The sequence below is a fragment of the Cotesia glomerata genome, linkage group LG2, assembly GCF_020080835.1.
Source record: "Cotesia glomerata isolate CgM1 linkage group LG2, MPM_Cglom_v2.3, whole genome shotgun sequence".
Taxonomy (NCBI): domain Eukaryota; kingdom Metazoa; phylum Arthropoda; class Insecta; order Hymenoptera; family Braconidae; genus Cotesia; species Cotesia glomerata.
The window spans coordinates 31,138,748-31,151,859 of NC_058159.1; the positions used below are offsets into that span (position 1 = coordinate 31,138,748).

At 31.3% G+C, this 13,112-nt stretch overlaps 1 protein-coding gene across 5 annotated transcripts; it reads right to left on the reverse strand.

The window, feature by feature from the left end:
• Positions 1–704: 704 nt before the first annotated feature.
• LOC123258651 (zinc finger protein 665-like) lies at positions 705–12,131 on the reverse strand. 5 transcript variants are annotated; one of them, XM_044718787.1, is made up of 10 exons: positions 11,809–12,131; positions 9,654–9,759; positions 7,737–8,165; positions 6,127–6,683; positions 5,902–6,043; positions 4,932–5,509; positions 4,318–4,583; positions 2,777–2,998; positions 1,653–2,038; positions 705–1,492 (listed from the first exon to the last, which is right to left on the reverse strand). In XM_044718787.1, exons 2-10 carry the CDS (start codon positions 9,702–9,704, stop codon positions 1,016–1,018), a joined length of 3,108 nt encoding a protein of 1,035 aa, XP_044574722.1. In that variant the 5' UTR covers positions 9,705–9,759; positions 11,809–12,131; the 3' UTR covers positions 705–1,015. The 5 variants fall into 5 exon arrangements, with proteins under 5 accessions (XP_044574722.1, XP_044574725.1, XP_044574724.1 ...); XM_044718790.1 differs by lacking the exon at positions 11,809–12,131 and adding an exon at positions 11,567–11,759; XM_044718789.1 differs by lacking the exon at positions 11,809–12,131 and adding an exon at positions 11,182–11,318.
• Positions 12,132–13,112: the final 981 nt, after the last annotated feature.

Below are 13,112 nucleotides of genomic sequence, written 5' to 3' on the forward strand. Positions count from 1 at the left end.
TTACACGGAAAGAACAAGATGATACTGAATATCATCCCAGATTATACTGAGTGAAAAAAAATTTCAGATAGTACACTGATAGAAGGATTTCTTAGCATTTAAGAAAATTTCTTGGCATTTAAGAAATTATTTCTTAAACATCGTTTCTTAGTATTTAAAAAATATTTCTTAGTATTTAAGAAATATTTCTTAGTATTTGTAATATTTCTTAGTTTTAAAGAAATCATTTTTTAAACATCATTTCTTAATATTTAAAAAATATTTCTTAGTATTCAAGAAATGATTTTTTAAATCATTTTTTTGTGTTTAAAAAATATTTCTTAGTATTTATAATATTTCTTAGTATTTAAGAAATATTTCTTAAATACTAAAAAATCCTTCTATCAGTGTAGCTAGTATAATCCCAGATTACAATGAGTATAATCCAGATACCACACAGTATAATATGGAGCACGCCGGATTTTTCTAGCTACTAGAAAAATATCCGGAGTTTTTTAGCTACTATCTGAAATTTTTTTTTCACCACAGATATCACTGAGTATAATCTAGGATTATATCCAGTATCATCTTATTATTTCCGTGTAATTATTGTAATAATAATAATAATAATTAATAAAACATTCAACGCTAAATTTACAATCATTATAATTATTGATTAGAAAAATGGTTAAAGTGTGTATTAACTTAATATTTTTTTTTAATTGTAACAATCGCGATAATTAGCCGTCACAAACACTTTTAAAATTTTAATTAATTAATTAATTAATTAATTAATTAAATTAATAGACATATTAAATACCTATCAACTGATGTGCTGATAAATCATAAAATTATTAACAAATTTTTCGAGAGAATAATCACTGTTAATATTTGCATTATCATTATTATCATTAATATTATTGTTATTATTATTAGTAGTAGTAGTAGTACTAGTAGTAGTAGTATTATCATTATTCTCTGTTAAATTCGTCATGGTTAATCCGATTGGCTTATCATTGTTCGCCGTTTGGTCCATTCAATAAGAAGTAAGCACACCCGGAGGGGTAGGAACAACAACGGTGTGTTGTGGAACGACTGGAGGCGCGGGTGGAGCCAGAGGATGGCCGACGAGAACGGCCGCGGCTGTAGGAATTGGCAAGACCCCGGGCTGCGGGATCGCTGACGGTGTGGTGACTTGGGTCGGCGGACCCTCGGCGGCGTGCTTCCGCAAGTGTCTCAGCATGTTGCCCTTCTCGACGAAAGTCTTCCCGCAGTCGGGACAGCTGTGGGGTCGCTCATCCGAGTGGGAGCGTCGGTGAGACACCAAGTGGCCCTTGCACATGAAATCTTTCGGACAGAGATCGCAGCGGAAAGGCCGCTCAGCATTGCTGCCTTTGTTGTGAGAACGCATGTGGAAGAGCAGGTTGCCTTTCAGAGGGAAGCTTTTACCGCATTCGGTACAAACGAATGGCCTTTCGCCGGTATGACAACGCATGTGATTTACCAAATGTTCCTAAAAATTTAATTTTTGAATTGTATAATTATTTAATAAAAATTTTTTATTAAAAATTTTTCATTAGAATTTTTTACTAAAAATTTTTTATTAAAATTAATTAATAAAAATTTTGTTTTTAAAATTATTTGATAAAATTTTATTAAAATTTTTTTTTTACCTTTCGGGTAAACGGCTTAGAGCAGACATTGCAGCAATGAGACGAATCTCCAGTATGTTGTCGTAGATGATTATTGAGATGTTCTTTTCTCGTAAATGTTCTCTGGCAAAATTCGCATCTGTGCGGAGACTCACCGGTGTGGATTCTGACGTGATTCGTCAAATGCTCTTTGCGTGTGAATGACTTTGAGCAGAAGTGACAACGATGGGGCGACTCGCCTGTATGTTGACGTACGTGATTTGTCAAATGCTCCTTGCGCGTGAAGGATTTCGTGCAATACTGGCACTTGTGCGGTGACTCACCCGTGTGCTGTCTCACGTGATTCACCAGGTGGTCTTTACGTGTGAATGCTTTTGGACAGTACTGGCAACGGAATGGAGTTTCACCTGTTTAATATTTATAACATTATTTATTTGATTAGTTAATTTATTTATTTATATTATAAGGCTGCATTCAAAAATTTTTTATCTCTAGATTCATAACTAAGAAATGACCTTTTTTCTTGTGAAATGTTGATATTTTTTAAGATATAAGCTCATCCCAATGTTACACTCGTCAAGAGCTTTCATTTGAGTACCCACATCAATTTTTCATATATTTATATATATTATATATATGTATATATGAAAAATATATCAAAAATGCATGTGGGTACTCAAATGAAAGCTCTTGACGCGTGTAACATCGGAATGAGCTTATATATTTAAAAACGTCAATATTGAAGAAAGTACAGTGTAATTTCATAAATATCTTGTGAAATATTGACATTTTTAAATATATAAGCTCATCCCGACATTACCACTCATCAAGACCTTTCATTTGAATACCCACATCAATTTTTCATATATTTTATATATTTATGTATATTATATATATGTATATATGGAAAATATATCAAAAATGCATGTGGGTACTCAAATGAAAGCTCTTGACGCGTGTAACATCGAGATGAGCTCATATCTTTAAAAACATCAATAGTTAAGAAAATACAGTGCAATTTGACACAAATCATTATTTAATAAAGCAAAATTTTATTTATTTATAGTTCACAAGTTACGGCAGTCACATAGTGACTGCAAGGTTGCTATTTATTATTAGAATAAAAAAAAAAAAAAAATTCTTACCAGTATGTTGACGAATATGATTAACAAGATGTTCCTTTCTGGTGAATGATTTAGAGCAGAAGCCACATCTATGAGGAGACTCACCCGTGTGTTGACGTACATGGTTCAATAGATGCTCTTTCCGGGTAAATGTCTTCGAACAAAAGTCACAGCGATGGGGTGTCTCACCCGTGTGCCACATTATGTGGTTCGTGAAGTGCTCCTTTCTTGTAAACGACTTGCCTATTCATTAAAAAAAAAAATAAATAAATAAATCATTTGCCAACATCATTAAGTAAAACTTAGAAGTCACACGTGGGATGAATCCAAACTATTTTCATTACAGTTACAATGTTTTAGTCTTGTAATTTTTTATAATAAAAAAAAAAAATATTTTAATATTTAAGAAAAAGAATATAACATGACAAATGTTTTATTTTTTACGCTCGGCTGCGTTATACTCAATTGTACTGAAGATCTATTAGTAAAACTTAATAGTTGAATGCGACCCGGATCAAATAACGAAATTATTTATGCTAAAGTAACTTCGGAAATGACGGTTGAATTCTAATGGAAATAATTACAGAATTGATAGTTTAAAAAATTTACTGTATTTATTTATTAAAATAAATAAATTTAATAAATTTTACTAACCACTGAGATTAACAAAGTAGTAAGTCATTTGATAGAGAATAGAAAATTTATTTTAAATCAAGTTAGAAAAAATTTTTTTTCCAAAAAAAAAAAAATAAAATTTAGAATTATTTATAAAACAATAACAAATATATTGAAGGAAGACGCGGCTGAGTCGCCAAGACGAAGGCACCTCGATATCTGGGGGTTGATAAAAGACAGTGACTTAGGTGGTAGCGGCGATGATGTTTTGCAATGGAATGCGCGCGACCCGCAAATCCTCGGGGGCGGTTACCCGCGATGCGCGATCAATTCTCGCGGATTTTATTTCAACGCGTCTTTACACCCACTTGTATTGCAATTGGGTGGGTAGGGTGCATTTATGCTGTTGTGTGTTGATATATTTAGCAGCTCCGCGAAATTAAATAACAACAGCAGCACTACCACAGGTAACTATCACGCTACCACTTTCATATTGAATTTCTGAGCGTCTCACCTTTTTCTTATGTAATTAATTTAACTACAAAATAAAAACTAATATTTAATAAATAAATAAATAATCATTTGTTATTATTTATTTAATTATTACTATGTTTATTTATTTAATTAATTATTATTAAATATTTTATTATTATTAATAAATATCAACATATTAAAAAATCAATAATTAATTGAACCGAATGGAATCACCCTCTAAAATAAATAACTGTTGACAGTTTGATGGAATGAAAGTTCAGATAATCTATATTATGTATGTATAATAGATATTACCCGAGACATAAATATTGATCATAATAGCCTGAGTTTAATTACAGCGTAAAAGGCAATCAAACGACTATTAATAACTCGATAGTAAAGGCAAAGCCATTACTATAATAAGGATGAAGGCATTATTAATGTTAATACTTGTAGTTTGCTGGAAGACTCACCGCAAATTTCGCAGCGGAAAGGCGTATCATTGGTGTGAGAACGCATGTGATTTGCCAAGTGCTCTTTGCGCGTGTACTTTTTCCCGCAAACCTGGCAATGATGAGGTGTCTCGCCAGTGTGCCACATTACGTGGTTCATAAAATGTTCTTTGCGGGTGAAGCTCTTCTTGCAGATGTCACAGCGATGAGGCGTTTCACCGGTGTGTTTTCTCACGTGGTTTACCATGTGTTCCTTGCGTGTGAAAGTCTTTGCGCAGTATTGACATCTACGGTAATTAATTTGTTAAATTACCTCCAATGTACTAATATTAATTAATTAAATGTTATTATAATAATTATATTATATTATATTGTTATAATTGTTTTATATTAACTTCTCTCAAAATTTTATAACATTAAAGTGAGCAGTCACTTAACAATTTTTTATTTTTATTTATCATAAAAATTTATTTCAAAAAATTATTTTTAAAAAATTGCATTTTTTATTTTTTAAAATTTCTACATATCAATTTTTTAAAATTTTAAATTAAATAAAATTTTCAAAACCAATTGGCGTATAAGTATATAAATAAATAAATAAATAAATAAAGGAAGAGATAAAAAATAAAAAATACCTGTAAGGTGTTTCACCAGTATGACAACGGGTATGATTATCCAGATGCTCTTTCCTAGCGAAACTCTTTCCGCAAACAGTACAATTGTAGGGCTTATCAGTAGCGTGGCGTTTCATATGTCGTTCGAGAGACGGCGCGTTCGCGAAAACATGGAAGCAAACGGCACAGGTAAACATAGAGCCTCCAAGATGGCACTTGCCGTGACGAGTCAAGTCGTTTGCGTTTGAAAATGCTTTGCCACAAACTTGACACGTGAACGGTTTTCTTTCGGTGTGGTAACGACGGTGAACTATCAGCTGATAGCGAAATTGGAAGATCTTCCCGCAGACCTCGCACGCGTGGCTGCCCACGGAGACTGGGGAGGCGCTGGGTCCAGGTGTTGCCTCCCCATCGCTCTTGGTAATGTCAAATTTATTCAATTGCACTTGTTGTGCCAGCGGTGTACCATTCTGGATAGTGGTAACAGTTTGGGTCGGCACTGTACCGCCGACTAGAGTTGTTCCGGCAGCTATTTCACTCTGGAGCTTACCGAACACTTCGTGATAGGCCAGCAGTTGATTAATGTCTTCGACATTAACCTGCGCAGCATAGTCATTTTTTAATAATTTTCAATATAAAATAAAAGCTCTAATTATTGACACTTGCATTTTTATTTTAATTAAATAAAAAAATTAATTCTAATAAATTAATAAATATTTTATTATTATTATTATTATTATTATTATTATTATTATTATTATTATTATACAAACTTTGTGACTTTTTTTATTTATATAGAAAAATAAATAAATATAATTTTTTAATTATAAATTTTAAGATAATTATTTTTTTGAGAACATTTAATTTTTTTTAATTAAAATAAAATTGCAAGTGTCAAACAACTAGGCCATCGTCAATAACTTAGTCTTTTATTTTATATCTTTAAAAAAAAAAAAAAATAAAAAAAATCATCGGCAATAATATAACTTACCTTGTACATATTTTGTACCATCTCAACATTAAGAGTTTTAGCAAGGTCTTGCTCATTACCCGCACTTATTTTGACTAATGATCCATCTGCCGTTCTAACATCCATCATATGGCTTCCAGCTTTTAAATCTGGTACTTGAAACCTTGAAACAAATAAATTAGCATGATGAAATTGCTGCTCGGTACTTGATATTCATACTCATATCTCAGACTAAAAAATATTTACTGTGTCATATTAAGTTGTCGCAATTCTTTTTCCTTCTCTGGTTTCTCCGCATTATTTTGATTACCGCTATCCGTCCCGGGATTCCCACTGATATTAACTCCAATCTGTTGCTGCTGCTGTTGTTGCTGCTGCTGTTGTTGTTGTTGTTGTTGCTGTTGTTGTTGTTGCTGTTGTTGTTGTTGTTGTTGTTGCTGCTGCTGCTGCTGTTGTTGCTGCTGCTGCTGCTGCATCATACTCTGTTGTAAGTCTTGCGGTTGCTGAAGTTGAAGATCACATTGTACCTGACAGTGTACTTGGCTATCGCTGCAACGCTCGGTGGTACAACTGCCGCCCTCGTCCTTGATTTTGTCATCACGCTGGGCCGACTGATTCTGAGAGTTCTGTCCAGTGTTGGCCTGGTGATTCTGCATTTGATGATGGGACTGCTGTTGTTGGGACTGATGCAACTGTTGCTGCTGCTGGGATTGCATTTGCTGTTGCATCTGGGCGTGAGCCGCTTGGAGGTGACTCGGGATGTGCGAACCGTCTAAGTTGAGACCAGGAAGAGGAACTGGAATCTAAAAAGTCATTTTTTAATTAATAATTATTCAGTGCTTTAAATTGAGCCGGTAGCGAGTTAATTATTCAGTTAGCTTAGCGTTGTAGTACCAGTGTTAGCATTTTTAGCAAAAATTATTGTTTTAATTTAAATAAAATACTCTGAAAGTAATTTAAACTAAGTATTAAATTTAAATCATTTTCTAATAAATTAACAAGTAAGCCTTTGTATTCAAATTTTTTTTAAGCCTTGTCGTTCAATAGTTTCCTTAATTTGTCCAAATATTACTTAAAATCTTTATATATAACTCAATATGCCCGTATTTAATTTTTGGATAAAAATTAGTTCCAAAAAATTCCGACATGTGGCGCATGGACATTAAAATTTCTCGCTTTTATAACGTTTAAATCAAAGAATATATTAATATATAATTCAATATGTTTACATTTAATTGTTATATTAAAATTAGTTCCAAAAAATTCCGACAGGTGGCGCACGGCCGCTAAAATTTCTCGCTTGTAAAAAGTTAAAATCAAAGAATATAATAATAAAATAAAAATTATTTTTTTAATGTCTTTAAGAAGCTTGATTGTTAATAATTTTGAATTTTTATCAATTTTTTTCTAAATAAAACAAAATAATTGTTAATTATTCAAAGTATTGAAACATTTAATGTTTTAAAATAAAATACTATGTTGATTTAAAATATATGTCTAACAAATGCTAAATCTAACACTGAAAATGGTACAAAGAATTATTTATTTATTCAAATGAGGACATACCAAACGTATGTCATACTACGGTTATTCTTCTACAATTGTTAAGAGTTATTGTTTCACAAATTTCTGTAGTCTAGTCATGCAAATAACAGAGGATCTTTTGTAGTATGACATACGTCCAACAGTAAATTTTATTATCTATTACTAAAAGTATTTGTCAAAAATCTACATAAATTCTACATAAAAAAATTTATCTTCTACTTTAGATGACAAAAAAAGAAACTAAGTTTGGCGGTGCAAGCAAAACTAGATACTAATAAATAAAAAAGTAGCGTGCATCTACACCAACAAACCTGGGCGTTAGACTGCAGGGAAGAGTGGTGACCAGGAGCCACTCCAGGTGAGTGATGATGATGAGACGTCTGGTGGTGGGCATTGGTAGCCAGTGCCATTTCCTGGGACAAAGTTCCTTCTTTTGCTGCTGGCCCGGAGCCGTTTCCCGTTCCAGGAGGACCAGGTCCTACGGCTCCGCTGGCTCCCCTGTGAGTGGAGTTGTGGTGGTGATGGTACACCGAGACCTGGGGCAGCGATCCAGGAGGAAACAGATTCAGGAGCCAGAACTTTGCCGGAGAAGATAGCGAGGAGGCAGCTAACGCTACAGCTGTACCTACACGCAGGTCCGCTGACGAATGCGGGACTGTACTCCCTACATTCCCGACACTCGTGGCGGCAGCCAAGCCACCCGGATAAGAAGGGCGACTGCTTTGACCCGCGTTTACTTCCTACCAATATACATTCCAACATTTTTACAACATTTAGGTGGCATGCAGTGCGCATGCAACGGACCAACCTCCAATCAACAAATGCGCAAACTTCCGGAGATTATTTACATTTTTTTTTTTTTTTAAATGTCAATTTGTTTGCTCGTTTCTCGCAACTCCTCCCAAAGAGTTGACATTGTTTGCTGGGACTTGAAAAGCTGGATCATTATTTTATTTCTCGAGATTTTTAGAGTGCAATTTAAATCAGTAATAGTAATTGATAACTCGCACGCATAAAAATGATTTTGTTGAAATAATAAAAGACGGGATAACTAAAAAATATGTTGTGGTAACAAATGAGTATAGTTATAGCAATAAATCTATTAGTTGCATTAATAAAATGTTTCAAGTTGTAATAATAAACCAGTTGGTTAAATCACAAAATAAATTTGTTGCTTTAACAAAATCATTTTGTTGCTATCACAAAATGATTTTGTTGCTGTAACAAAGTGATTTTGTTGCAATAACAAAACTAATTTGTTGCTTTTTAAATGTATTCTCATAAAATTTACTGTAACAAATTTATTTGTTATTCTAACAAATTCTTATTGTTATTCTTACAAATTGTCTTTATTACTCCAACAAATTCTCTTTGCTACACTGATAGAAGGATTTATTTGTACGAAAAAATATTTATTAATAGTTAACAAATCATTTATTAGAGACCACTTTTTAGTATTAAAAAAATATTTCTTAGTATTTAAAATGATTTGTTTGTATTTAATAAATCTGATATTCATTTATTAAATATTAATAAATCTTTTTAAATACTAAGAAATATTTATTAAGGACTAAAAAGTGGTCTCTAATAAATGATTTTTTAAATATTAACAAATATTTTCAACTATAAACAAATCCTTATATCAGTGTATTTTAATAGAATAATTTTGCTGTTTCAACAAAAAAATTTGTTATACCAACTAAAGTATTTTGTCAAATCAACTAAAACTATTTTGTTGTTATAACATATCAATAACTAGTTATAACCTAAATTTTGTTATTTCAACATATGATTTGTTATCCCTAAGTTAACAAATTCGTTTGTTACCTCAACATATCTTAGGTTATCTTAACAAATTTTTTTCTGTGCGCGCTAGATCAATTAATTTAAAAAAAAAAAAAAAGAGTCTTAAACAGTATAAAATTTAATTAACTACACACTGATTATAGAGTGAATAATTATTCAAAGTAGATGACATGTAAAACAGCTACAAAATCATTCACCTCTTGCAAAACATTTAGTTTATAAAGTAAGCAGTCAACATTCACAGCAATGAAGAAATTAAACATTGCCTTGAGTATAATTTTAAATACTCAAGTACAGGATAAAACTTTTTCAAAGGCTAAAAAAAATTAAATAATTATTTAATAAATAATAAATAAAAGGAGAACAGCGCATTTGTAGTTTGGAAGAGCCTGCTAACGACAAAGTTTATTTTGAGTCCTTACCTCTTGCTGTGCCTGCGTGGTCGCTGGCAATGCATGCTGTTCGCTGTTCATCTTTGTTCAATAAAGACCCTGCATAAATCTTTTTTGATACTCGTCATTTTTCATCCTGCAATTAGCAAAACAAAAATAATAAATCAATTAAGCACACAGAGATAACAATTGTTGTCTTGCATAATAATTCTCATTTAAATAGTACGTCTAAACAAAATAATAAACCGCAATAAATCATAATATGAGAATGATAAGAGTTCTTTTTTATTATACTAATTTTTTAAGCGGAGCTATTTAACCTCAAAAGTATCAACACCGCTTTTTATTTAGATTTTAAAAAATTATTAAGGATAATTGATGACATTAGTTAGCAGTCACGATTATTTTTTTATTTTTTTTTAATAAATAAATTTGCTCCAAAAAATTGGATTTTTTATTTTTTTAATTTTCTAAATGTCAATTTTTTTTACATAATTTATGAACATTAAGTTAGCCAATATCTAAAATTTTTTAGAATTTTTTTTATTAAAAAAATTAAAAAAAAAATTCAATTTTGAAAAACTTTAAAAACTACAAGTGCAATTTTTTAAAAATATTATTTAGTTCCAATTTAATAATTAAAAAAATAACAAAAAATTAACAATGTCGGCTAACTTTACTATTATATGAAAATAAAGTTAGCCGACATTTAAAAATTTTTAGAATTTTTTTTATTGAAAAAATGATTACAAAAAAAATAAAAAAAAAATTTCACCTTAAAAACTGTAAGTGCAATTTTTTAAAAATATTTTTTTGTTCTAATTTAAGTATTAAAAAAAATCAAAACATGTTAAACGTCGGCTAACTTCAGTTTCATTGCTATTATACATAATTTATTTGTTAAAAAAATTATAAAATATCTAAATTAATTTTCATGGATAATTATTGGAGTAATTACAACAATTCCAATTATAAATAAATACCGCCTCCAGAATTGGAGAGCGGGAGCGTGAGTCATCAGCAACCAGAAACCGAGCAGCGAACGACAAAGACCAAAATTAAACAACAAATTAAATGCGAACTGGCTTTTAATCCAACATGACACTCCCGATAATTTATCAACATCCACAATATATTCATTCAATTACTATATAACTATAATTACAATTTAAATCATAATCATAATTATAAACACGCACTTTAAGTACCCACACACACACACACAAATAAACCCGTTGGTAATATCATATGATATTGTATCGCAAGGACACGCCTGTATTACATCCACCAGGAGTTATTGCTTGCACATATGACGCGTCAATTATTATATCGCGGCTCGTGGAACGAGTACAAGGGGCCAACAAGATGGACGGTGTCGGACTAGCCCGCAAATCTCGTGATAAGTGATAAAAAATTAGTGTAAAAAATAAAACAAATTAAAACTGTTGACGTTTTTGTTGGACTAGACGCCTAGCCATACATAAAATGTATGTACCGTGATGTATATATATTTATTTATCCGATTGTAAATTCTGGATTGTTAAAATTCGTCACTCACGTGGTGCTGGTCACCGCGGTTCTACTCTACTCCCCGTCCCCGTGCTCCCGTCTGGTGTCTAGTCGGTCCATACGCTCTTGACGCTTCTCCTGACTCCTGACTTAACTCCTACAGCCGCTGTTTCTGGTGGTCGTGCACCGAAACGAATACTAGATGATATTCTGCGAACTGAGTGTCGAGTGCAGTCGAGTGTGTACACACGTACGAGCTCGACGGCGCGTCCCGACGCAAGAGGGGCAGAGGACGCGGCTAACTCTTTTTATATACATACATACATTCATTTCGTACATACATATATATATAGATATATAGATATATAAAATAATCTCCCCTTCCTTGTTACTCCATTTTACTTTATAATAACATAATAATATGTAGTATGTACTTGATCAATCTCTCCATCTTGCTCACAATCTCGTTCTCGCTCGTCCTTACACTCTTACTCTTACTCTCACTCTTTCAACTCAATACTCTCGACGTCTCACCCGCCTTGGTATCCTACAAAACGTTAATCCAGCACAATAATGGCCACGCAACTGTTGCCCGTCTTTTCAATCACTCTTTATATTCAAATTATCTCCAAATATCTTTTGTTATTATTATTGTCATACTAAGAATTATAATTACCAAATAAAATGATGATTTTAAATGCCCAAGGGCTCAAGTTTTTATTATTTTAAAGGAGCACACACCAATGAGTTTACTGAAAATACCACTACTGTCATGGCTGTCCCTCGCACTTCCCCGCTGACACTATTGGCCGGTTGCGCAGAGCACTCACTGATATCGATAAGCTTTACAGGATACTATAAATAATTATTACACTTAAATTTGTTTTTTATAATGTTTAAAGAAGAATTTACACGGGAATTATTATTATTTTTAGGAATTTTCATGTGCAATTTATTTTATTTGGGTTTTAATTATACGGAGAGGACAGTACGGCGGGAGAAGACGGGCGGGGACTGATGCGCGCGCCGCGGGAAGTTGCGGTTTTGATTAAACTACTTTTAGCGGCGCGGGAAAATTTAAATTTAAAAAAATTAAATTGTAATAAAAATTATTAAATAATCTTTTTATATATATATATTATATATTTAGTGATGTTATCTATTTACAACAATTTGTACAGTCAGACTCAAGAAAGTCTTAATTAATGTAAGAGATATAATATAATTCAGCAATACTATTTTGTTGAATTTCTTTAAATTCAACCATTTTTTTTAGCGACTGACATCGAAAATATGATATGTGAATATAATAATAATAATTATTGCTTCAATTTGTTTTGATAACGCTGACTAGCGTAAATTGATTTACAATTATGTAATTATCAATAATGAGATAAAAGAAAATTTAATTACAATTTAATTGGTAATTTTTAAAACTCAGTCACAAGGTATGCGTCTTGGTATCAGGTGTCTTGATCCTCCGATTAAATATCGCCGAGACTAAATATCACACAAAATTCATGATAAAAGAGTACAATACGATAACAAGCTTGTAATTGTTTTATTAAAAAATTATGATACTAAAGTTAGCCAACGTTTTTAATTTTTTGATTATTTTTTGTTTATTAAATTAGAACTAAAAAATATTTTTTAAAAATTACACTTACAGTTTTTCATGTTTTTTAAAAATGAAAATTTTGTTTTATTTTTTTGTAATAATTTTTTTTAGTAAAAAAAATTTTTTTGATTTTTAGATTTCGGCTAACTTAATTTTCATAAAAAAATTTAATAATAATAAAGTTAGCCGAAATTTTTGATTTTTTTATTTTGCTTAATTAAATTGTAACTAAAAAATATTTTTAAAAAATTGCACTTATAGTTTTTGAAGTTTTTAACAAGTGAAAAAATTAAAAAAAAATTTTTTTGTAATAATTCTTTAATATAAAAAATCATAAAATTTTTTAGATGTCGGCTAACTTT